This window comes from Calonectris borealis, chromosome 4 (genome assembly GCF_964195595.1).
Source record: "Calonectris borealis chromosome 4, bCalBor7.hap1.2, whole genome shotgun sequence".
Classification (NCBI taxonomy): Eukaryota; Metazoa; Chordata; class Aves; order Procellariiformes; family Procellariidae; genus Calonectris; species Calonectris borealis.
The window spans coordinates 12,265,144-12,289,900 of NC_134315.1; the positions used below are offsets into that span (position 1 = coordinate 12,265,144).

The 24,757-nt window shown below is 42.2% G+C and overlaps 1 protein-coding gene across 1 annotated transcript; it reads right to left on the reverse strand.

Annotated features, from left to right (window-relative positions):
- Positions 1-2,286: 2,286 nt before the first annotated feature.
- Positions 2,287-7,803, reverse strand: GPR78 (G protein-coupled receptor 78). The gene is made up of 3 exons (XM_075150524.1): positions 7,136-7,803; positions 6,492-6,605; positions 2,287-2,524 (listed from the first exon to the last, which is right to left on the reverse strand). The coding sequence occupies exons 1-3, from the start codon at positions 7,801-7,803 to the stop codon at positions 2,287-2,289; spliced, it is 1,020 nt and encodes a 339-aa protein (XP_075006625.1).
- Positions 7,804-24,757: the final 16,954 nt, after the last annotated feature.

A 24,757-nucleotide genomic window follows, 5' to 3' on the forward strand; every position in this document is an offset into this window, starting at 1 on the left:
AAGGTTTTATACCTTTAAAATGTGGCTTATAGGTTAATAGCTTTAGAAGTTTATTACTGTAATAACTTCAAAGTTTTTTTTTTCCTCCTCTACTATTTTCTTGATACTAGGATAGAAAAAAATCAAGTAAAGGTTTATTTCATTTGTATGTCTTGGAGGTGAGAATTTAATACACTTAACGGTATGTAACATATTCATTTCTTAAAGTGAGCACCATTTTGTTTAGGAAACCAAAAGTAAACTAACAATTGTAGGTATCATTAAACTCATGTTTATTCACAGATAAATGCTGTAGTCTATAAAAACTTTTTGGCACAAAACCGACTAAAATATAACTGAAAATTTAGCATCCCTCCCACCCCCCCAGAGATATCTGGTCCTTATGTCGCAGCTGAAATGAAAGACTGAAGCATCAGGTGGCAGAGGGGGGAGGTGTGTGGAGGCAGAAAGGAAGATACTAAACTGGAAAGATTCCATAGACAAATTTTTTTTTTTCTGAAATACTGTATTTACACAAAATTGGAGAGAGTACAAATACTTTACTAAGAAGACAAAACCATTATAGTACATTCAATTTAAACACAGGCAGAACTATAGATGCAAAACACAGAGGCCTAAGGTACTTGCATGGCAAAAAAAAAAAAAAAGCATCAGAATGGCCTCAGAGATTAAAAGCAGAAGATAAGAGAACATTGTATTTGTTACGCAGCATCACCTTTCCTTGACTTCAATGGGATTGCAATAAGGCGCTCTCCTTCCTCATTGTGGATGGTGCGAAAAACCATCTCTCTGCTGACTGCTCAACACTGATTTTACAAAACAGTTAAGCATGTACTTAATTTTCAGCATGGGAACAGAGCCGTTAACTTCAAAGGAAATTATATTTGTGCCTAATCGCATGTTTATATGCTTAGTTTGACCAGGAATAGCCTTCTCAATGCTTAATAGGATCAAGTCCATTGTTACATAAAAAATAAGTGTTCTTTACTCTCTTCTTTCTTTTTTTTTTCTTAAAATATATTTAAGAATTGCTTTAATTTTCCCCTTATGTACTCGATTAGAAAATAGAAGCTTATTGATTGCCATAGAATATTTTGATTCATATCTCATGTAATCAAAGGAATATTGTTCAAAAATAATTCCCACATTTTTCCAAAGCCTGTTTAGATTTAAAAATAAATAAAAGAGAAAAATACATATAATAATAATAAAGCAGCTTTGTGTTTCTGGGCATTTGGCACCAAGTCTGTTATACTATCTCTCAGACATCTCTTGGTATCAATTAAAATCACCAGATTAATTGATCATTATAAAAGAAAAAATTGTACAATATTATTACAACCCACAAAATATAGCCAATGCATGAAATATTTTACACATTATATATCCCTTAAAAAGAATGAATATATTTTAGCCTGTTCTTTGAAAACAGATAGCTTCTGAAGTAATATATCTTAAACACAGTGGTATCTGTCACTTCTACTGTCTAGCTGATTTTTTTTTTCTGAATAAAAGCTTGCTTGAATAGGACTACTAGCTCAGTGATGGAACTACAGTGCTATTTAACTAAATTCCATATATGTCTTCATTACTGTTGCTGCAATTATTGTAATCACATACCATTGAAGTGCTAAATATTAGTAACTCAGATATGTGGACTTTGGTTATGCTTGATAGAATACTGGCATATCAAATATATGTACCACTTCCTAAAGGCTATGTTACAATCATGATGCCTAGTAATAAATAATAATAATAACAATCTCAGATTCAAAGTGCTGACCCATATCATTCACTTGAGGCACCAATACAATAAATCAATAAATTAAAAGACTTATTTGTAATATTCAAAACTAACGGAGCAAATACAGGGCTGCCAAGTTACATGTGCAGCACGGCGGACTCTGAACCTCTCCTTCCATCCTGGGGATTCCTGTGGTCCCAGAAGATGCTGGAATACCACGTCTGATGTGGGACGCTCCAAAACATACCAAGTCTTCAGAAATGCAATGTTAAAAGCTCTCTAAGCTTCTCTAAAGCCTCCAAAGGCTCTCTTAAACTACTCAAGCCTACTCCATTCACTCAGGGACAAGGCTTTGCCATATATTGTACTTGGCTGCAGACCAGGGAAGAGCCTTTCATGGAAGTCCACAATGAAATGCATCGCATTAATGCAGCTTTCACACCCTGGAGACGCTGTCACCACTGTCACCACAAGAGGGAAAAGGCAGCTTTCCAGCAGCAGCAAACACCTGTCTCACTCAAAGGGGAATGCTTTTCATGTTGTTAGTTTGTTCTGTGCAAGCAGTAATCGTTTTCAGTGTCAAGAGAGCTGTTGTACCCCGAGGACGGATACAGGTCCCTCTTAAGTATCCTATTGACGATGTTGATCAGAACTTTTTTGTACTGTTGACGTAAAAGTGAGTAAACAAATGGATCTGATGCAGCCTTACTGTAGGTGAGGCACTTGCTTATAATTCCCCAGTAGTAATTTATGGTAACAAAAGGAAGAAGCTCTATCAACCTGTTAAACATCAAAGAGAGATGGAAACACTTGAGCGTTATATTCACACTGAGCCCAGCGCTGAACTCATGCTTCATGAAACATGAAAGTAACACTTATTTTCTTACAGTACACGATCTCTGCAGGAGAAGGGCCCTGTGCTTAGTTACTCCTTGAATTCAATAAAGGCAAAGGGAACTTTCCTAGCAAGGCCACTGGGAGACAACAATCATTCCCTCTATGGAAAGAGAGAAAAAGTGTGTTTTCAATGTTAATACTCCCATACATCAGAGATAAGAAAGTGCTGCAGATTATTGCTCACTTTCTGAATTTAGAGAGTTGTGCTGGTAAGTGGTCAAAATCTTGGTGACATAATTGACTACCCCTCTCCCATGGCAAGCTTGAGATAGCCACATGTGACCTGGGGCATCCAGGCTCACTCAGCTCAGTTGCCTAAGTACAGCTCTCCAGTGACACTTGAGGCATAACCCCCTTCGCATCAGGCTGCTGCTCCTGGAAGTTGTGGGTCTCCTCTAGGACCTGTGTCGTATCTGCCAACCTATGTAAAGGTTTTGGATACTGTGCAGCATCTCAAGTGACACCAGAAATGTGGTCTAGATCACTGAATCCACCCCAGATACAGAACAGTGAACCTGCATTACACCACTGTTGTGAATTATCACATAGGCAAAGAGGATTCATGTTTAAGTGTTGTAGTATGAAGAACAACATGGCAGTGTCACAGAGAGATTTGGGTGGCACCTGCAATCCCATAGTATGCTTAGGAGCACAACTGCATCTACTTACCTGTGAAAGTTTCTGTATGCACTTGGCTGACCGCTAGTTTGGCCAAAGAAAACAAGGAGACAACACTTTTATCATCATTATATGAGCAGCCAGCTGTCTCCAGACCTGTGTCTCCTGGTCTGTGCTTCACGGATGATTAGTGGCCTCAGCACCTCAGTTGAGATGGGTGTATTAATCATGGGTGCAGAAACTGCAACTAAGTTAAACAATTTTTTCCACAGAAGTGAGAGCAAACCTTCAGACTATTCCAGCAAATGTCTGTCATGCAGCTCATCTGCAGTGGGCAAACTCTCCAGGAAGGTGGAAAGAACAGGGTGAGAGGTTTTCATTATCTGTACATCTTTTGTGAAAACTTTTGCAGGAGCAAGAATATACTATTTTGCTATATTCATTTCAGAAGAAAACAAAAGTACCATGAGATAAAATAGCCCTTTTCTGTACCCTAAAACATCACTGTTTGAAGATGTAAGATCAGAAGTTTTCTCGAGGTTTTCCTCAAGAACCTTTTGGCCTCTTTCCAAAGTGCAGAGATTTCAACTTGCAGGGTGTTGACTTTTGAAGCTATTCTGATCTCTCTGCATAGAAAAGCTGACTTACCACCACTAGGACTGAACATTGCAACAAGGAGTTGAACTCTGACAGGAATATTTCTCATTTGTATGCGTAAAAGTGAAGTAATTCCTACAGCAAGTGCATTTAAAAACCAGATGACTTCTGTTTGAGTCTGCTTGGAAAAAAATCCGGTAAATTCAAAACAGAGAGAACAGGAAGACACAAAATGTGAGGAATAAAAAAAATGTACCAGACACAACATGTGAGAAATAAATAAATGTACAATAAATGACACTTGCTGCATGGTTGCTTAGGTTTATCCCATCCTGTATATCATCCTAATACAAGGAATATACCTTTTATACTTACACAATTGATGTTTTTATAAAGACACTAAATAAGAAAAGTAAGGTATCTCTCAGTTATGAAAATGGATGTATTACTATGTGTTCCCTTTAATATATTATGAGCCCAAATATAATTGCACTGAAGCCAACAGAAGAAAAATTACACAGATTTTAATAAGATAAAGGGCCTGACCAAATCAAGTCAGCCTTAGAAATATCCATCTGAAAGCATCTTAGTATCATTTTCTTGTTTTCAGTGCTGTTACAAAAAAAAATTAAATTCATCTGTCGGCTCTTAGTGAACAGACGAATATATTGCTAATGATCATAATCTCATTCACGTTTCTGAAACGAGGAGCAAATACTGAGCTCACAACACAACCTGAGTCACCAGGCCAAAGAGCAAGAAAACAGGGGGGGAGATCTCTCCCATTGCCTCCATAGAGATTGCTTCAGTGCCACCCCCCTAAAAACCAGAATGCAGGAAGAATGGAGCAATGGGCATGGCAGCAAGTCCTCCAACCTCACCTCCACCATTTATCCAGTGCTGCCTGGACACTGTCTTGCCTTTGGGGCAAAGAGCCTTTGAGGATGTCCTCCCCAAATACTTCCCATTTTGCTGTCACTGAACCACCTCGGTCCTTGTGCTGAGACAGAAGCTGTACCTTGACACACACATTTATATAAACCAACCCTCAGTCTTCTCTCTAGTAACACATGAGATACCAGTTTGCCACACATAGAAAACGCACCATCTCGCATTTGCCAAATGCAAGGTCTGAAGATGGAAGTCACTTTTATTTTAGAAGTTTATGAGAAATATCTCCACCCTGAAAAATGTGGCAATGCTGGAATTTGCTGAGCTTGGTAATGTTCAGATGGAAAGAACATGGCAAAATCCACTTTGCTCAATATAATTATATCCTGATTATGGCAAAAGTGAATAGAAAATGACTCAGAATGTACTGAACAGTGATCAATTAACCTTTTAACTCTGTGATGTAATGTTAATATTTCTAATAATCCTTTCAACTGCAGAAAAAAAATGCAGTTATCCAGGCGATCAATCAGGAATCCTTTTCAAGGATTCACTGAAAGAAATGTCATCCTAAAGGTTAAAAAACATTGTCATTTTTGTGCACTGGCCTCAATCTGTCCCCCTACTCATGTAAGAAAAAGGCAATGACAGTGATCTTAAGTGGCCTATATATATGTGCCCTAAAGCTGGCCAGTTTCTGTAAGTTGGTGTGGCTGCAGACCCTGGCAGCTTGGCAGCAACCTTGAGGAAGCACTCACCAGCATGGTTTTGCAAAGACTAGTGCACCTTCCTCGACAGAACTCAGTTCTCTTCAAGTGTGACTTGAACACACTGTAAAGTGGGAAATATTTTTAAAAATCACTAGTGAAGGATGTAGCTCATTTCAGTTTGGAGATGAGGGGCTAAATCCTGAGGTGCTGCAATTCAGTAGAGTTACATTGGCTTCCAGCTCGCTGATCTATGCAAGATTTAAAAATAATAACCATATGTTGTATAAAGACTATGCAAGTACGGAATGAGAATGATACATGACTACTTAAAAAGGTGCAAACTACCCGGGGTGGATGCCGTGATTCTGACCAATTAAAAAGCATAGTGTTTCCTATACATTTTAAAAGTCTAATTCTTGGTTTTCCTGGGAGGTAACTCTCACACCTCATCACAAGGCCATGTTGCACCATTAGCAATATATTTACAGACATTAATGTTTCCAGACACAAAGCTTATCTGACAAATTATCAGCCTGGATAAATTTAAATTATGTCACCTCAGCTTCCAAAAGCAGCAAGTTTGGCCTTATGCCTTTAAAAAAAAAAAAGGACCTGAGCTAATCAGGAAAAGCTGTCTGCTTTCCTCTCTATTGCTTGGGTTGTGCTAATAAGGAAGGGTGGTGAGTCTTTAAAACCGCTTTCATCTCCCGCTGGCATGTAATTAATTCCTGGTACTTGTCCTAAAAGCCTCTTGCTGTTGGCAGGGGCGCCCAGACCTGGCTGCAATGAGGAAAGGAGAGCCAGAGGCTGCCGAGGCTTCGCCCAGCGGCTGGGGGTGCGGGCAGGGTCGGCGTGTGCGTGTGCGTGGGTGTGAGCGTGAGTGTGTGTGCGTGTGCGCGCTGCCCCTCAAAACCCGCCCCGGGTCTCCCTCAGGCTCTCGTACCCCAAAATTAGCTGTAGCCCCTCCCCTGGCACCTGCGCATCAGAGGGCATACCGGTCCCGGAGAGTCCCCCACCCCAATAGGAATACTAACCTGGTGATAATGTAAGGACCAAAACAGATCACGAACGACCCTATAAAAACACTGATTTTCTTGGTAGCCCGCTGCCTCCTCCGTTTCTGCTCATTAAGACAGCGCTGCTTCACACTGCAAAGGGAAAAGAGCAGTCGGTGGATTAAGGCAAGAAGCGAGGAGGCGAGATGTGAGCCCAGGGGAGAAGGGAAGGACTCGCTCCCGGCCCGAGAGCCCCTGCCCGGGGGAGTGAGGGCAGGGCAGCCCCTGTGCCGGCCCGGGAGGGTGACAGTCCCCGGGGGAAGGGAGGGCAGCCCCGGCCCCGGAGGGTGGTAGCCCCTGGGGGAGGGGAGGGCAGCCCCGGCCCCGCCGAGTCTGGGGACGATCGCACTCACCAAAGCAGCGGCTCCCTGTTAAAGGGAGCTCGGGCAAGTGGGAGCATCCGGCGAGGGCGACTAGCATTTAAACAAAGCAAGCTACAAATGCACAAGCCACCGTCTTCTGGCACTATAAGCAACGTCTGAAACTAGATTCAGAAGCGTTCGCCATGTGGCCGGGGCAGGCAGGATCGCAGGAAAGGGTGCTGGGGAGGCAGGACATCCTCTCCGCCCGGGGTACCTACCGCAAGAGCCCCGGGGCTGTGAATTCGAACACGCACGCATTACCTGGGGTGGATATCCACCAGCAAAACCAGAGTCTGCATGGTAATAATGTCTATCCGCTTGCAGTGGAATCGGGCAACTTTCAACACCTTTAAATAGGTGAAACACAAGATCACCAGCGACAGCATGAAACTGGTGGAGTGAAAGACGATGGTGAACACTGTAAACCTTCTCCGCTCCGTCTCTTCCTTGAGGTGCAAGGTGCAAGAGGCATAAACGCTGCTGTAATCTACCCACGAGTAAAACAAGGATACCAAGGGGAATGTGAGGGAGTGGAGCCACGAGTAGCCCATCAGTATCACAGCGTCCTTATACCGCATCTTGCTGGTGTAGCTTAAGGGGAACACCACGGCAATCCATTTGTCGATGCTGAGTGCTGCCATGCTCAGCATCGTGTTGGAAGTCAGGAAAGTTTCCAGGAAACCCACCGCTTTGCAGACGCAGTCCCCGAGGGGTTGCTGGTTCCTCAGGATGCCCAGCAGGGTAAAAGGCATGTTCAGGACGGTGAGGAGCAGGTTGCAAAAGGATAAGTTCACCAGGAAAACCCCGGCGACCTGCTTGCGGATCTCCGTACTGTAGACGAAGCATAGCAGCACCAGGAGGTTGGAGAGCAGAGAAACAACCAGCACCAGCACGAGGAGCAACGCCAGCAGCACGCCTGCCAAGTCCATCTCTCAGCGGGTCGCCTGGAGCGGGCGAGGGCAGGAGGAAGGGGGCAGCCGAGCCGGCACCGCAGCTTCGCCTGCCGCCGCCCGCGGCCGCCCGCGCATGTTGCCGGGGGGCAGGGGGCCGGGGGAGCGGGGAGCAGAGCCGGGGGCAGCGGGGTGCAGGGAGAGGAGCAGGGGGCGGGGAGCAGAGCCGAAGGTGCAGAGAGAGGGGCGAGGGGAGCGGGGCTGGGTGGCCGGCCGAGGCAGAGGGAAGAGGACCCGCGGGGCTGAGGGGCCGGGGTTCCCTGATAGCGGTGCCAGGCAGCGGGGGAGCGGGGTCCGGGAGGAATGGGGCCGGAGCCGAGGGTAGGGGCGCCGGGGCACCCGGCGACCGGAGCCGAAGGTAGGGGGGAGGTCGCGGCACCCGGGAATCGGAGCCGGAGCTAGAGGGTCCGGGGCGGCCGGGGACGGGAGCCGGCGCTAGCGGGGCCGGGAGTAGAGGGGCCCGAAGCCAGGGAAGCGGGGGCCGGGGGGAGCGGGGAGCCGGGGGGGAGCGGGGGGAGCCGGGGGGGAGCGGGGGGGAGCCGGGGGGGAGCCGGGGCCGGAGCCGGCGGCGCGGTGCTCGCTGCGCGCTGTCCGCGGTGCTGAAGCGGGCGCTGCCCCGACGGCCGCGCCGCCCTCCCTTCAGGCCGCGGTCCGCGGTCCCCCCTGCGCCGGCGGCCTCTCCATGGCCCGCCGCGGCTCCCCCCTCCGCCGGGCGCACGGCCTCCTTCAGGCACTGAGCATCTTCCCCCGGTGCCCAGCCCCTGAAATACTCCAGCCGCGGAGCCTCCCGCGGCGACTCATGCGCAGACGAGCGGCTGCGAGGCACAGGCTCAGCCAGGGATCGCGGAGTCGGTGTGATCCACTCCCGGACCGCAGGCGAGAGCAACAGGAAGCCCAACTTTCCACTAATGCGCAGTTGAGGAAGGATCAGACCTGGCGACGAGTTGCTGGTAGTTTAATCCCTGCGCTGTGGTCAGGCACCCTGAGCGCATTGGTTGCATCCAGCATTCCTGGAACCTGTCGAAAAGCTAGCGTCTGTGCTCCTTAGAAGGTTCCCCCCCCCTCCATCTGAGGGATTACTTGCTCTTTTTCCCCCTTTTATTTCATAGCGCCTAAAGGAGCTATGGTTGCCCTCTGGGTATTCAACACTGTCCCCATCGGCCAGCAATGAGGGATGTTGCTTGGTTAGAGACTTTACTTTGGCTGCTTGGACTCACATTTTTAAAGCCCCAGCTGGCTGAACAGGTGCCCATATTAGGGTGGCGCTGGCACATTCCATGGAAAACTAAAGTATCTCTCTTACTATTTTCCATTTACACTGTTAACACAACAATGCGACGGGAAGAAAGGTTCTTTCAGTTATCACATTGTGGCAAAAGCTGAAAAGGCAGACATGAAAGAGGCCAGAAATTTTCCCTCTGCACCTGTCAGGAAAGTGGATTGCACAGTTAATTCCCAAAGATGCCATAAATCTTCGTCTTAGATTTAAAAAAAAAAAAAAGAAATATAAAAGAAAAAAAGAGGGAGTAAGTTTTGGTGCATCAAAACACTGGTACGAAAAAAAGCTGCCATGTCTAATCACTGTCACATTTTACAGCTGATTGCCAGAAATGACATGAAGAAAAAGGAGAAGAAAAGGTAGCTTTCCTGCTCTCCGAAATGACTATTAATATCCTAAGGAAATGCTGTATTGTATATATTGTCCCTACAACGTAGCCTTGTCACGCAAGTGTGACCACTGTGTGAATAACTGCACATAAAACTGCTTGAAAGAGCCTGAAGGCAATGTTGTTGTTGTTTTTTTCCAACAGCAGTTACAAGTTTTGGATCAGGCCCTGATTGAAAAGCTTGCTATGGTAAGTTATATGTCTTAAGAAAAAAGCAACAAGACATGAGATGTGTTATTTGGAAGAGAACCAGTATTGTATTATTCCTCAGGATGGAAAGAAAATGAATGTTTTCTTTGATCAGAAAGCTGTCATTTCCAAAGTTAAAAAAGAGCAGATACATTTGACAGTGCTTATGCTTGACAAACAAAAATCCAATATGTATCTGTGTAAGCATTTGAGAAAAAAAAATCTATAAAAGCATGACAATACCAATTCTCTCAGAGTTCAGTTGTTGCATTTCTATCATCAGGGAACCGACACTGCAGAGCCAACGCTGCACAGAGGCTTGGGAAGAACTGAACTGTCGTGGGAGAAGCTGGCTGTATCCACGCAGAGAGAGGTTCTGCAATTACTCCCTCTCTCACAGCAGCAATTCTTAAGGTTCCTACTAGTCAGAACCCATCTATGACCTACCTTTCATTTAATAGTATCACAAGGTTATGGAGCTTTTATGTTAGCCATCTGGGATTAGAGGCTGTCTCTGTAGTGATGTCAGGTGGGATAGAATGCTATTTTATATCATCACAGAGACAACCTAGCTGTGCTGTTCTCTTACTGTGATAGCTACTTGAGAAGCTATTTCCTGTTGGATCCAGACAGAAGGCAACTTCTGTCTCTTTCTTTCTCTCTCTCTTCTACACATACACACATAATTTCTCTCATACAGCCTTCTCAAATGAAAAGTGAATTGTTTCTGAAAACTAATGGAGAAAGAACACATCAAAATAAGACAAGAAAAAAAAAAAAGGTGGCAAGTAGCAGAAAGCCAGGAAAAAATGATTCTGTTTTTTCACATGGACAGTGAGTTTTATGGCCCCCTGCAACAATATCCTGTGCTCAAAGAATCCAGTAGGGATGATGATGTTAGATTTCCCCCTTTGTTCTCAGTGGACCTTTGTCAACATGACAAGTTAACCATATGCATAACTTCCTGTGGGATGTGGGTCCTCTGCTGAGCCTTTTCCATTTACAGGCAGCAAGCCATAACACTTCATACCGGCCACCTTCCAGTCTCATGTTCAAATGCCCATTTACAGTTTACGAGGCCGAAAACAGTCACCTGTGTGAGACCAGAAGGCTTGAACTTGCCACTGTGGGTTTGCAAAAGTAGGCATCTGCCACCTTAGCCCCTGAAAACACATATACTCATGCTACCTTTTTGCATATAAGCAGACACATGTAAATCACTGCGAATGCTCACAACAGTCATACTAAACACACATATTTTCCCAATCAAGATCTTACTGTATTTAATTTCATAATCAAGGATGCTGTCTTGATTGAAACTGGGGACTGTGGAGACTGCTGCAATACAAATAAGAAACAGAAAAAAAAAGAGGTGCTTGTCATTAATTATCCTTTAATAGACATAGACTATTCAGTTCGCACAGATTAGGTAAGTACTTGAGACTTTTATTCTAATAGCTGCATCATTCATTAAATCTACACATTCATCTGTTCTAAAGATTGACCACAACTTATCGGATGTAGTGGTTAATGGACTGTATTCATTGGAAAGGAATAGTGGAGGATTCAAATTCCCTCTTAGTTTCACTCCAGGAGAGATGTATTTCAATGTAGATCACAATTGAGCATAATTCAGCTCTAATCAATGTATTCTGCAATGGCTAGGAACACATTTAATTTGGTTCTAATTTTAAGAAAACACCATGAAGGAAGGAGATCTCAAACAAATTATATCAAATAATTTGCAAGTACAGAGAAAAGCAACCCTTTCCTCCAGATTCTCTTATGATAGTTAAAGAGAGGGAAATTAAATTATATTAACCAATATGGGGGGAAATGGAATGACTCATGGAACTGATGTTAAGAACAAAGCTTTTCACTTCTAGGCCACTTGCTAAAAAGTGACCCATTTCAAATGTGAACAAGAATGGTTCATACCCATGAGATTTTTCGGTATGCTCTGCAAACAGCTGTGGTACTCATAATTCCCGATAAGCACGTGAAAATATCTTCTCACCACCACAACGGCAGTAGGTGTGTTACTGTTGTCGCATTAGTTTCAGTTCATTAAGTTTGGTGAAGATAGAGTCCTTCAGTCCATCGAGATTCAGCAGCAAATTTTTTTTTTTATTCTCTCGTTCTTTTCAGAATCCTGCTTTATTATGATTTGAACTATAAGGTCTTTGAGCAAGCAGGGCATCCTTACTGCTAGACTAACACAGCTTTTATTCATTCTGGAACAATAAGACAAATAAGCAAGTAGATAGTAGTAGCGTAATAACTGACATGCTGTTAGTCTCTTCAGAAAAGACGCGAGGCCTGACTCATCAGTCTAATACAATTCTGCAAAACTGTTCCCGTGGCAGAATTCCAGTGGGCATATTTAGGACCTGTGGAATAGCTTTGTCATAAAGATCTTCCTAAAATGGAATAAAACCAAACTGAAAGGTCTAGATATTCCTCCTGTAGACCTTACTTTGCAGGGTAAAAATTGGAGAAGTAAAAAGCATGTGTATTTCTCATAACTACCTGGGAAGGGAGAAGAGCAAAAGAAACATGAAGCTCAACCATGCAGCAGTTCTGCTGACTGAAATTACTTCAAAATTGCTTAAACATTGTAATGAAGAATCTCATAGTTCAACAGATAATCTTGCAGTTGCAGTAAAACTATACTTGCAAAAATGTTTTGACTCATGTTTGTGTTTATGCAAACTAGAGATATTCCTACAGTCTACAAAAATCGATCTCAAAATAATTCAAGCAGAAAATATTTTATTTTGGAGGATGGAGCTGAAGTTTGAAGAAACAGGTAAAAATACCACAAGAACAACTGGTGGGACCACACCTTGAATACTGTGTTCAGTTTTGTGCCCCTCACTACAAGAAAGATATGGAGGTGCTGGAGTGCATTCAAAGAAGGATCTAAGAGCAAGTCCTATGAGGATCAGCTAAGAGAACTGGGGTTGTTTAGTTTGGAGAAGAGGAGGCTGAGGGGAGACCTCATCGTGCTCTACAACTACCTGAAAGGAGGTTGTAGCGAGGTGGGTGTTGGTCTCTTCTCCCAAGTAACTAGCAATAGGACGAGAGGAAATGACCCCAAGTTGCGCCAAGGGAGGTTTAGATTGGACATTAGGAAAAATTTCTTCACTGAAAGGGTGGTCAGGCCTTGGAACAGGCTGCCCAGGGAACTAGTTAAGTCACCATCCCTGGAAGTATTTAAAAGATGTGTCGACGTGGCACTTAGGGACATGGTTTAGTGGTGGACTTGGCAGTGTTAGATTTACGGTTGGACTCAATGATCTTAAAGGTCTTTTCCAACCTAAATGATTCTATGATTCTATTCTTGATGTTTCTTAATGGAAGTGGAAGTGCACAGATACAGTAAAATATTCACAGAATTCAAAACAATTTCAGCTAAGATACAATTCTAAAAATGGATATGTATGGACATGTGTCAATGCTTCCTCTTTCTCCCACCAATTCATTTTGTCTTCCTCTTCCACAACACAAGGCAGCAGGCAGAACCAGAATTCTAGGTTGCAAGACTCAGCTTTGGAATAAAGCTGACCAGATTTACCTCGGGTACAATGCAAAAATGTGAATGCAAAAATATGCTATTCTACTGAGCAACAAAATATATTGATTTCAGCAAAGTTTGTGTCAGGAGGTAAACAAACACTAACTAGCTTTTACACCCAATAGCTTTACGGCTATAATGCAGGTCTGAAATATTAATGGAGGAATGCTGTTCCCTCAAGCAGATGGCGCAAGAACTTGAATCTCTGTCTTCCATAACTCAGTGTCAAGTTCTTCAAAATACCTGGACTATGCCAGTTCTTTCCTCAGATTATTTCTACAACAGAGTTACTCCTGATTTAAAGGAATATTCAGGACTTGGGCCATAACCAGAATTTTTCATTTTACAAAGGTACAATTCTTCTGCAGTCTTGAGGAAAAAAAAAAAAAACAGTGTGTGGAGTCCTATTGAATCCCAATATAAAAGCACATGTAGCTTCCTTCCATTTTCATCTATTTTGTCCACTTCTTAAGGCTTTGGTATATCAATAGATTTTAACCTGACAGGAATAAAGATTAAAGTACTTTTTTTTTTTTGCTATTTTCCACAGTGCCTCACAAACACAATGGTTCATACTAGCAGTGCTGTACTACACCAGCTTGTTATAAAACTTATCAAAGCTGCAGGCATGTGGATGAAATTCCCAGGAGTCTTATACTGGCATTTTCAACAAATGTGACAATGTTTAGCACTCCCAGGGGCCAGCAAATATTAAATGGCATTTTTCAGAAACTGCTGAGGCAATTTATTTACTGTTGCAGTGAAATTCCAGGAGCCAACATATGAAAAAAACAGCATGTGTTCTTATGCTGTACTGTAGAACTTCTTTTCCTGACTTACTTGCTCAAATCCTCCCCCCCCCCCTTACACAGACAGTTTGATTCTGCTTTCCTTGAGTCAGTGCAAACCCAAGATAAGTCCCTTAAAGCCACTGGGAAAACCAACACAGTGGAAATGAAAGTGGTCAAATATAAGGCTGCAGAAACAGTATGAAGCTTCTATGATGGGAGCCATTTTGGTTATAGTTATTAGTTATATAGAACACTCTCGGCAAGCACATAAAAAAAAAATTAACCCCACCTTGTGCAGTGGAAGGGCTGATCTGACAGAGATCACTGCTGAGCTGCTCAGGGACAGAGATGTGCAAAGCCCTTTGGATGGCTGTAGAGGAAGGAGTGCATGCACACAGCCGAGAGCTCTCTCCTAAGCTGTTTGCTCAGGAGCACTTTATGCAGATGCTGAACCAAAGGAACAGAGAGAGCTTGGCTTGCGGGATGGACAAGTCGCCATGGGTTGAACTCAGACATGACCAGAGCAGCTGCAGCGGGGCAAATTGCTCTGGCATTATGGCACAGTGCCTCTCGGCTCTGCAAATCCCCTCCTATGGGATGGACATAACTTATCTCCTCATGGACATGCAGCAGACCAGTCCCCATAATTCAGGGCAACAGCCCTGTGTTGTACAGAGTTGACCCTGCTTCCCCTGGCCCAGCCCTTTAACCTTCACGTATTAATCTGTGTGCGGCACGTTCTTGCTTGAATACCTTAAGCAATAGTTTGCCTTTCCCTAAGCTATCACTGCAGAGAAGTTTCTTCACACCCCCGCTAACAGGTACAGCTTCTATTGGTGAAGGTAATCAACTGGCACCATCTGCTTCGACGAATAAATAGCAAGATATTTTCTACAGCAATTCTGTAATATCTAGGTACTGTCCTCTCATCACACCCATCCCTTTCCCCTGCCTATCCACCCATCCACCCACACCCACATCCATCCGCAGGAACATGTTCTTGCAGAAAAAACTCTGGCTCAGAAGCAACTTCACTCTAAGAAATTGAATTGGCAGGTAATAAATAGGCCTGTACTATGCTGCTTTCATAAAAACCCTCTCTGGGGCTAAGACATTTAAATGTGAACACAGGTTATTGTGCATGCACAGCTATTCCAGAGTCTCTATTATCACGCACCTTTCACTGCGTGATAATAGAGTGTATTAAAAAAAAACCAACATGAAAAAGCCCCCTTTTCATTAGGGTAAAGAAAGAAAATCAAGGTACTGCCAGGACAAAATTGACACTGTATAATGCAAACTCTGCGCACTGGCATAGCAGGGGTTCCCACAGTAAGTGATGTTGCTTAGAAACAATAATAACATGTAGCCCCAAATCATCCCCTCCGATTATGCAGGAAGAGAGCCTCAGTCTCCCACCAGAAGCATAGAAGTGAAGAATATCGCACCCCTCCATGGGTCTCACTCTCACCCTTACTTGGGAAGGGCTTTCATCTGGAGAACGTGGGATAAGTCAGTCCCCAGTTCTGTCAGGAACACTGCCACAAACAAATGCTGTCAAAGTCAATAAGATCTTCAGAAATGCACAGGAATGGGGAACTGAAGCACAAGCTGGGAATGATGGCCCTTTAAAGCCATTCCCCTCACCCAGCTCCACACCTACCTTTGCCCACCTATGTAGAAGGCCACAGGCTATCTTCCCCAATACACTATGGTGGAATAACCTTGCCCTGATCTCTCCCGTGTCTGTGGTCACAGGGACTTGAGTAACCCTTGGACTGGACTCTTGCTTGTTTCCCACATAACATTTTTGCGTGTTGCTTCCTCAAACTTTGGTCCTGAGGGAGGATGGTGGGCATGTACGTCTTTCACAGGTAGTGAAAGAAGAGATGTCACCTGCTCCTTCTCTCCACAAGGGCTCTGCGAGATTATCTACAGCTGAAGCTCTCTGTTGTACCTGGCTGAGCACAGCCACCCAAAAGTACCAGCAAACTTACCCTGCTCTGTCTGACCTTCACTTAGAAGCCCAGTGCAAATCAATTATTCTCAGACCAACATTTTTTCCTCCTTATGTTGATGAGGTCCCTTGAGTTTTGTAACCTCTGCAATTTCTTTGGAGGTCCGTTAAAAATTATTAATTTATTCTGAATTTAGAATTCTTATTTTTGATAATTATGTTCATTTTTGTGCCTCTTAAGGTCATTTAGGGTTTTGTCTCTTTCCTGGATAATTGTTTTCATTAACATAGCAGTAGCCTTGGAAACAGCTAAGCAGAGATTTGTACCCATCATCTAGCTTTATGTAATGAGTTAAGCAAGTAAAAATACACTGGTCTGTTGTCGTACACAGACCAGTTCTGGGCAACTGCTGTCTAGAGCTGCTGTGAGCTCTCCCTGCCACTCCAATACAGGCCCAGCTGCTGGTACTTTTGACACAGCAACTTCAAAAATAAAAGGAAAAGGCATCTGAAAAATGCCTTTATTCCTCACAAAAAAGTGTTCCAGAGTTGGGAAAGCTCTCTCACTAGCTGGGCTAATTCAGGTGTAAATCTAGGATAGGAAAACCTTGGGTTAAATTCCCTAATTTGCCCGAGTAATCTGGGGTAAAAAATATGCCTTGTTTTAACCCAAATAGGGGTCTGAGCCTGCAGAGGTCAGTAACCAAATTGCTGGGTAACAGAAGTCAGCCATTTCTTGTCTACGGTTTAGTGAAACATTTGGAAAGCTTTTATTTTGTTCTGACATTGAAGAGAAACAAATTTAACATCCTGAAATGTCTCACAAAATTGTTTTCTGTCCATTCCTGATTAGCACCCATCAGTTGTACCCTCGTTATCTTGTATTTTTTTATCCATCCTTACCCAAGCTCCCACTCCTCTCACTTACTTGCACAATTTGCTGTGTCCCATCTCATATTAACATCATCAAATCTATGTGCAGGAGAGATCAAAATCGCTGTCTTTTAGTCTCTGCCTATATGCCACTCTGCTAGGGGCCCCTATACATTAACCTTATAGAAATAGTAAATAATTATACTTCTCAGTGCTATTCAAGCAACATGTGAAATGCGCAAATTCCTTAAAAATCGTCTTCTGTGAGCATGAGATATTGTCATCTTTGGTTATGTGCCTGATCATTCAGGGTCAGTGATGGGAAGGAGGCACCGTACCTGGTGAGAAATGTGCCAGCTTTTGCTCGGAGCAGGAGCAGGTGGCACCCCGCTTGCTGGAGCTCAGTCATTAACCTTTGAGCGCTGCATTGGGTGGAGGGCAGGGAAGGACCTCAGACACGAGTCATGGTGGACTGGGAGTAAACTACGTGAAGTACAGGCTCTGCTGCAGAAGAGTAATCACCAACCATGACAGTATATCAACATAACCGATTGCTGGCCTCAGTAACCAGGACATTTATGAGCAGCATTTCTCATTGTTTATGAATGGATATATCTAGTAAAAATGTGCCAGGAACAGCTCTTCAAGCTCATTTTATAAAATCCTCCACGTTCTTTGAGATTCTGTATGTGCTATTCCTTTCCATTATATTGCATAATTATATTTGAAAACAAGGCGTTTGCTAACTTTAAATGGGTTTATGCATAACAGCTTAAAAGACAGTATTGACTTGAAAGTTGTGTTGGTTTTTTTAATTAGCTAATGTTAAAAATCAATGATCAAGGTATATTTAGAGGATTTATAGATCATAAAACCAAATAAAGGGAACAGCTGTGATAATTTATTCTGACATTCTGTCAAAAATGGCTATGATATTATCTTGTTTGGACTACAGCATAAATAAAAATTCAATCTTGATGATAGAAAAGTCTTATGCCGGGAATGTATTGCAGGTAATCTACCAAATTTGTCCTGGCTGATTGCTCTCACTGTTGAAAAAGGTATGGCTCATTTCTGAACTGCATGTGTTCAGCTTTAGCTTCAGCCAGGGGATTGCTTTTACATTTCTTCACCAGATTAAAGAGTCAGTTACCTAAATTCTGCTTCTGTAAACTAACAGATTAAGTTCACCAATTTCCAGTCCTTAATTTGAGCCCTCTCCAGCTGAACATGATCTTTCACAGTGGAAATCACAATTAAGCACAGATGGGCTCACAACAGGTAATACCCACCACGCTGATTATGGAGATACTCTGTTATATGCTGAAGACTTATATTAAACAACATCACCCTATGGCAGCAGATACAGCTGATTTCAAAGCTGCCTGAAAATTCTTGTTACAGTACTTCCTTCCCAAGTTCAGAGGGCTCTTTCTTATTAATATAAACTAAATTAAATGGCCCTACAGGTATGATTTTACGCTGACTGCTTTAAAGCATATACTGTATAGTACTTTTTATTTAGCTGAGTGATCTGGACCACTCTAGGTTATAGACCTCTCCTCTCCTCTTCATTGTTACTTGTCTCCATTCTCTTTTTGTGCTGAAGCTTTTATCAGTGATCCTATGTTATCTCCCAAGTTCCCGATCAAAGTATTAAATGTCACAGACCAAAACCAATTTCCCATGGTATTCTGTAAGAAACATAATAGTTTGATGGTATTTCTCAACTTAAAATTGCCTTTTATGTAAATTGCTTTTTATAATAACTAGCTCACAAATAAAAACTGACAACCTTATTCCATTGTTGGAGGGAAAAAAACTTTTATGAAAGTAATGATTGAAATCTGGCCATTCTTACATTCAGAATCTCCAAATGATGTTTTTGAATGTAAGTGACATGCAGGACGATTCTGCAGGCTATGAGGAGCAATCTTGTAACAGACACAAGAGTTGCAATCTCATAAAACAATATGTGTGCTGTTTTATAAGACTAGCATTTTTAAGATAACGTTAGTGGCTGCTGGAGGCATGGGGAGGCTTCCTGATCTGCAAGCTTTATTCCTGTTCCTTCTTGAATGTGTTACAAAACCAGTTTTGCATATTTTAATCTGATGAAATTCCTGATGATTCCAGGTAACAGCAAAACAATATGCAGATCTGAGGGCAGTGTTTCTCCCTCTCCAATAGAGAGGTGATCAGCTCATACCCATTCCCTTTTCTTATTCCAGGCTCAGCTGGCCGTGCAGCTTTCCAGCAGTGCTTAGGCCAGCGGCTCTGCTGAAGCCTCGGTTTTCTGGTTCCCAAAGGCACTCAGTAAGATTAAACTGGAGTGACTAAGCATGTACCTGCCTTTTCCAAGCAGGTCTACAGACAAGAACAAACCATCATTTCTGGTTAAACTGATAGCACTTCCCTCTGGTTTAAATAGCAAAAAAAACCCATGAAAACAAAATAATAAAAAAAATGTTTATAATCAAAATGCTGAATGTGGAAGAAGAATCTGTGTTAACTGGGAAAAATAATGTCTAAGTGATCCAGTTTAAGGTTATTTGGTTTAGTTGCTTCTTCACATTTTATTTATCTTTCTGTAGTTTGGTTTACTTTTTTTTTTTTTTTTTTTTTTTTGCTAGCCCTGTCCTCTGTCCTTGGATGATATAAGTAACAGAAAAGAAAAAAAAATCAGAATTTTAAGTCTTTTTTCCCTCTGTGAATGTATATATTTGGCCACACAGAGAATAAACTGCAGCATCCCAGCATCTAGTTCTCTCATCATTGATTGCCTTTAATTATTCTCAATTTATAGCATTAGTGCTGGAAAGCAAGGGGTGTCATGTTCAGAGTTCTTTTCAGTTGACTAAGCATTAATGGATGATGATTAACAAGAAAACCTCTCTGCGTTGCCAGTCCAGGCTAAAAGCAAATTGGTTATTTGGCCAATGCATGTGTTTATTGTCCACGTATCTGAAAAAATGAGTAGAAGTAGTAATGTAGCTATATAAATATATGTTGCATTAATTAATGGACTAACCTAGATGCTCTTTTTTGCTTTGTTCAGGCTAAAGTTCAGTTTCAAAACTGGTTCACAACCATTTTATCAAGCTGAATACATTGGAGGCCTCTTTGTTATGAAACTGTACCCAAATACTGAATACGGACTGGTAAGTGCTGTTCTCTAGTAACCAGCTAGTTGAGAGTTGGGTGGAGGATGGGACAGCAAACAGTCAGAAGATAACAAATAAGGCCATAATAGATCAAGGTACTCAATTGGTTATAGCATTTCTCATTACCTTAGGTTTGAACTCACTTGGTCCATTCCCTTCATGTCAGTGGAAGCAGAGCGTGTTAAGCCATTCACCAGAAAGACTTCACATTTTGACAGATCAAACCTACATTTTCTCCCCTCTTTTAAATGTGAAGCAGAAGCATCCCCCAACACCTATCAGTAAAAGCTGGCATTACAACACCTATGAGTACCTGATCACCTGCCAGCTTTTAACCCAATTTTTTGATGGTAAAAGGCTGCATCTTTTGTAGCTGCTACAGAACTCCCAAGATACAGATGTGACAACAAGTTTTTGCACATGGTGAAATAAGGTTAATGGGAGTGCAAATATATAGAGTGTCATTTATTATGTCGTCATGCTATACAGTTACCAATTATCAATGGTACCCATTTATTTATGCAGTATTATTCTTTAGTAAATAACTTCTCTTTCATTGAAGAGGAACTCAGATTTATCATAAGCGGAAGATGTAGCATTTGGGAGGGTCCTATGAAAAAACTGACATACCATAAGGTTGTATCAGAGTAAAACTACAGGGATTGTGTTTGTGTTTGCAAAATACACATTTTGAATGCTAAGGAAATTCTCAATAAAAAATATTCATTTTTACTTTTAGGTTTTCCAGTGGATTTCAGTGAGCTTGTAATGGAATAAAATGGCTCTAAATATTTTCAAGGAGGAAAACATATAGTACCTCTTCATTTTTTAGAAAATTCTGCAGGTTTGGCTGTTTCAGTCTTTCCTTGCAGTCAAGCACAGTTCAGTTCTTTGTTTCTTTGTTTTACTTCTCCGAATTTCCTTGGATGTGTTTCTGGTAATATGAAGAATGCAGTCTTTAGGAAGGTTATAGTCATCTCAGAGCTGTAGAGAAAAGGCATCTGTGTTACTCATTGTATTTCTGCAATGCCAAGAGGTGGCTCAGAGCTTCACTATACAAACTGCTGTTCCACCACACAACAGAAGAGCCATTTGTTTTTTATGTTCCATAGGAGAAAGAAGATGGTTTCAAGCAATACTAGTGAAATAATTCTGATCAGCATGGATAATAGCTAACATCACAACAAAATTAGTCCATTACATCATGACTTTGTATACACACTGAAGTCACTGGCTCCTTTTGCTCCTGTATCATATTGCAAAGTTTTGTATAATGCACATCTTGATTATTAGCAATAAATCATTATGCTTTTCCAGTCTTTTGCCTCTCATTGCATTTTTTATTATTAGGTTCCTTGGGTGGGTTTTTTTATTGTTTGGGTTTTTTTTTTTCCATCCAAATTAATCTTATTTCTAATCTCTTAGCCTGGTATTTCTACCCTTTTCAGGACTTTTGATGTCTAAATCTCAAAAAGGTTAATAAATCTCTGCAAAGCTATATATACTTCAGGCTTTTCAGATTTGGGTCTCTCTTTTCAGCTAATATTGAAAATGTTTATACTCTTAATATAATATAATGAGATTTGATTAGTTGCAGTCCCTACAGTATAAGCCACTAGACACATATCTTTAACACTGTAGAAGGAGGACTCTTTATCCCTGCCACATGTTTACAATCTGTCAGGCGGTTTTCAGCCCACATGAGTATGCTGCTATCCAAGCCAATCTGAATTAATTTAGCAGTAGATTTCATGAAACACAGTGCCAAGTGCTTTACTGAACTCTAAATATGTAACATCCTCAATTTTCCCTTCACACATTTATATTAAAATGAGTGGTGAGGGAAATTTTCGGAGACATGCATATTTAAGATGGAACCCATTAAGTTTCACTTACAGTTTTACTTTGATTTACAAAGGCATTTAGGGACCCAGTTTCCATTGGTGTCCTGTTGTGACTTGGAAAAAGTCATGCTTGCATCAAAAGAAGAAACCACATCTGCAAAGCAAGGGTTAGTCTTCCTAACCTTTCTCTATTCAGTGCCTTTCCAGCTATGCGATAAGAAGAAAATGGACTATCCGGCAGATCCTGGAATCATTTCAACCCAAAATAATGTGTCATATCCTCTTAGGAAAAAAAGCAACCATTCCTGATGGATTTTTTCCCCCATCTGCTGTGCAAAGAGGTAATAATCAGTAGGGTCAGTGTTTTGGAAAAAAAATCTCATCAAAGGTGCTTTTCTCTCTCATGTGTAATACCGGAGAAGATTGTCATAACTTCAGTGGTCCCTGCAGGGAAGACGAAGCAAACTGCACGGTAGTCTTCCAGGACTGGTGTGTCAGTGGTGGATATGCTTCACAGCATTTTGAACAGCACAAGTTAAAGCAGGGTGAAAATAATTAAATAATCCCCTGAGAACAGAGTGCGTGTAAGGTCAGAACTCTGACAGGGCACAACTATTTGGCTGAGAACCGCTGCTGTTCTTGCAGGAAGAGATCAAAAATAAATGAGTTTAGCAAGAGTAACTTTTAAACCACTCTGTCTCTTAAAATTACTATAACCAACTCCATGCAGTGGTTCATTATCAGCATGCAATTCAAGTAATGGACTTCACTTACATTTTCAACAAGTTTCCTTTGCACCATTCTGGCACCAGGAAGAGGGTGGGCTTTGAACTGAAGGTTCAAGTAGTCATTTTGTATCTCTTTCACTTCCCAGAGCAGCAGAGAAATGTTCTGACATAAATGAGAAGCAACATCCTGTTTCACACTATCTTGGTTAGGAGAGAAAATATTGTGGAGATACTAGTGGTGATTATAGATTCAGGTGGAGATCTGGGGGTCCTGATGGATGCCAGGTTGAACATGAGGCAACAATAAGCCCTTGCTGCAAAGGTGGCAAATGATATCCTGGGCTGCATTAGACAAAGCATTGCCAGCAGGTCAAGGGAGGTGATCCTTCCCCTCTACTCAGCACTGGTGAGGCCACCCTAGAGTGTTGTGTCCAGTTCCGGGATCCCCGGTTCAAGAGAGACATGGGCAGACAGGAGAGAGTCCAACAAACAGTCACGAAAATGTCGAAGGGACTGGAGCATCTCTCCTATGAGGAAAGGCTGAGAGAGCTGGGACTGTTTAGCCCAGAGAGAAGGCGGCTTGGGGAATCTTATTAATGTATGTAAATACCTGACAGGAGGGTGCAAAGAAGATGGAGCCAGGTTTTTTTCCATGGTGCCCAGTGACAGGACAAGAGGCAACAGGCACAAACACAGGAGGTTCCCTCTGAATATCGTGAAACATTTTTTTATTGTGAGAGTGTGAACACTGGCACAGGTTGCCCAGGGAGGTTGTGGAGTCTCCATCTTTGGAGATGGTCAAAAGCCATCTGGGCATGGTCCTGAGCAACTGGCTCTAGGTGGTCTTGCTTGAGCAGGGGAGTTGGATCAGATGACCTCCAGAGGTCCCTTCCAACCTCAACCATTCTGTGATTCTGTGAGTTTGTGACCACTAGAAAGTATCGATCCACTAAACCAAAGTTTTTGGCAGGATTGTGTCTGTTTTGATAAGATTTTCAAGCAAGAAGATCATCAAGGTTTTCTATCTTTAGCTTTCCTAGGTAGAAAGATCATCCTCTTCCTGATCTGCTGGACTGAGCTCTCAGGTACGATGAGAGAGAGAGAGATTTAAACTTCTGTTCTGCCTGATTATTTATCCCATATCTCACTTATCTGTCCTGATCACCACTACAGGTGAAGCTCTCTTCCTCCATTTTCTCTTTAAACCACCCCCACAAATAATAACATTTATTTTCAAGACCCATCAGAATGGAGACAAAGGTTGAAACCTCAATTTATGCTTGTGAGGTGTTTGTTCCTTGTTCAGCTGTATTTGTGACCTATAATTAGAGGCATTGTGCTCTCAATTTACAGGAGGATCCATATCTGTTTGATATGTTAATTGCTGCTGGATTTAATTTCTGTATTTAGTACAGTAACTTTTCATTGCATTTTTCCATGGAATTTTTTCTTGGCACTATTTAATAATCCTTGTATTTCAGCATTATATGTTTTCACTCTGAAGCCATGTCCTCATTTTTGTCACATTCCTTACACTGCATTCCTCCAGCTTAAAAACCCCACAATTTTTTGTGAAACTTTCAAATGCTGAGCTTTAGCTTTTCACAGGACTGAACCCAAGGTTGGGATTAAAACCAACAAAACCCCCAAAGTCATTGATAGAGTTAGTATATATGAAACTGAATTTCATGAGAAGTCAGTGGACTTGAGAAATCTCAGTAAAGCACATCTTTCTGATATCTTTCCAAGGTAGAATTCCCAAAACGTGCTCATTCATGTCAGCATTATAGATAAAGGCGTGTCTTAGAGGAAACACTGGGTCAGTAGTTTAGCTGTGTGCTTCAGCGATGTAAACAAGGCACAGAAGACACTATTTCCTGCAGAAATAGTGTTGGGGACCACATCTGAGAGAAACGGAAAAATAAACAAAAAACGGAACAGTGTAGTCATAGCACAGACAAAACACTGCTTGACAATAGTTATTACACTGGTTCTGGCAACTTGTATAATAGATTGCACTGGGCAGGGAGTCTGATGTCTGTCCATCAGTTCTTCTTTCCAAACCAGTTAGCCTTTCAGTAACAGGAGTCTCCTCTTGGGTCAGACTGCCAGGCGTAGCAGGTTATTGGGGTTTTGCCTTGCT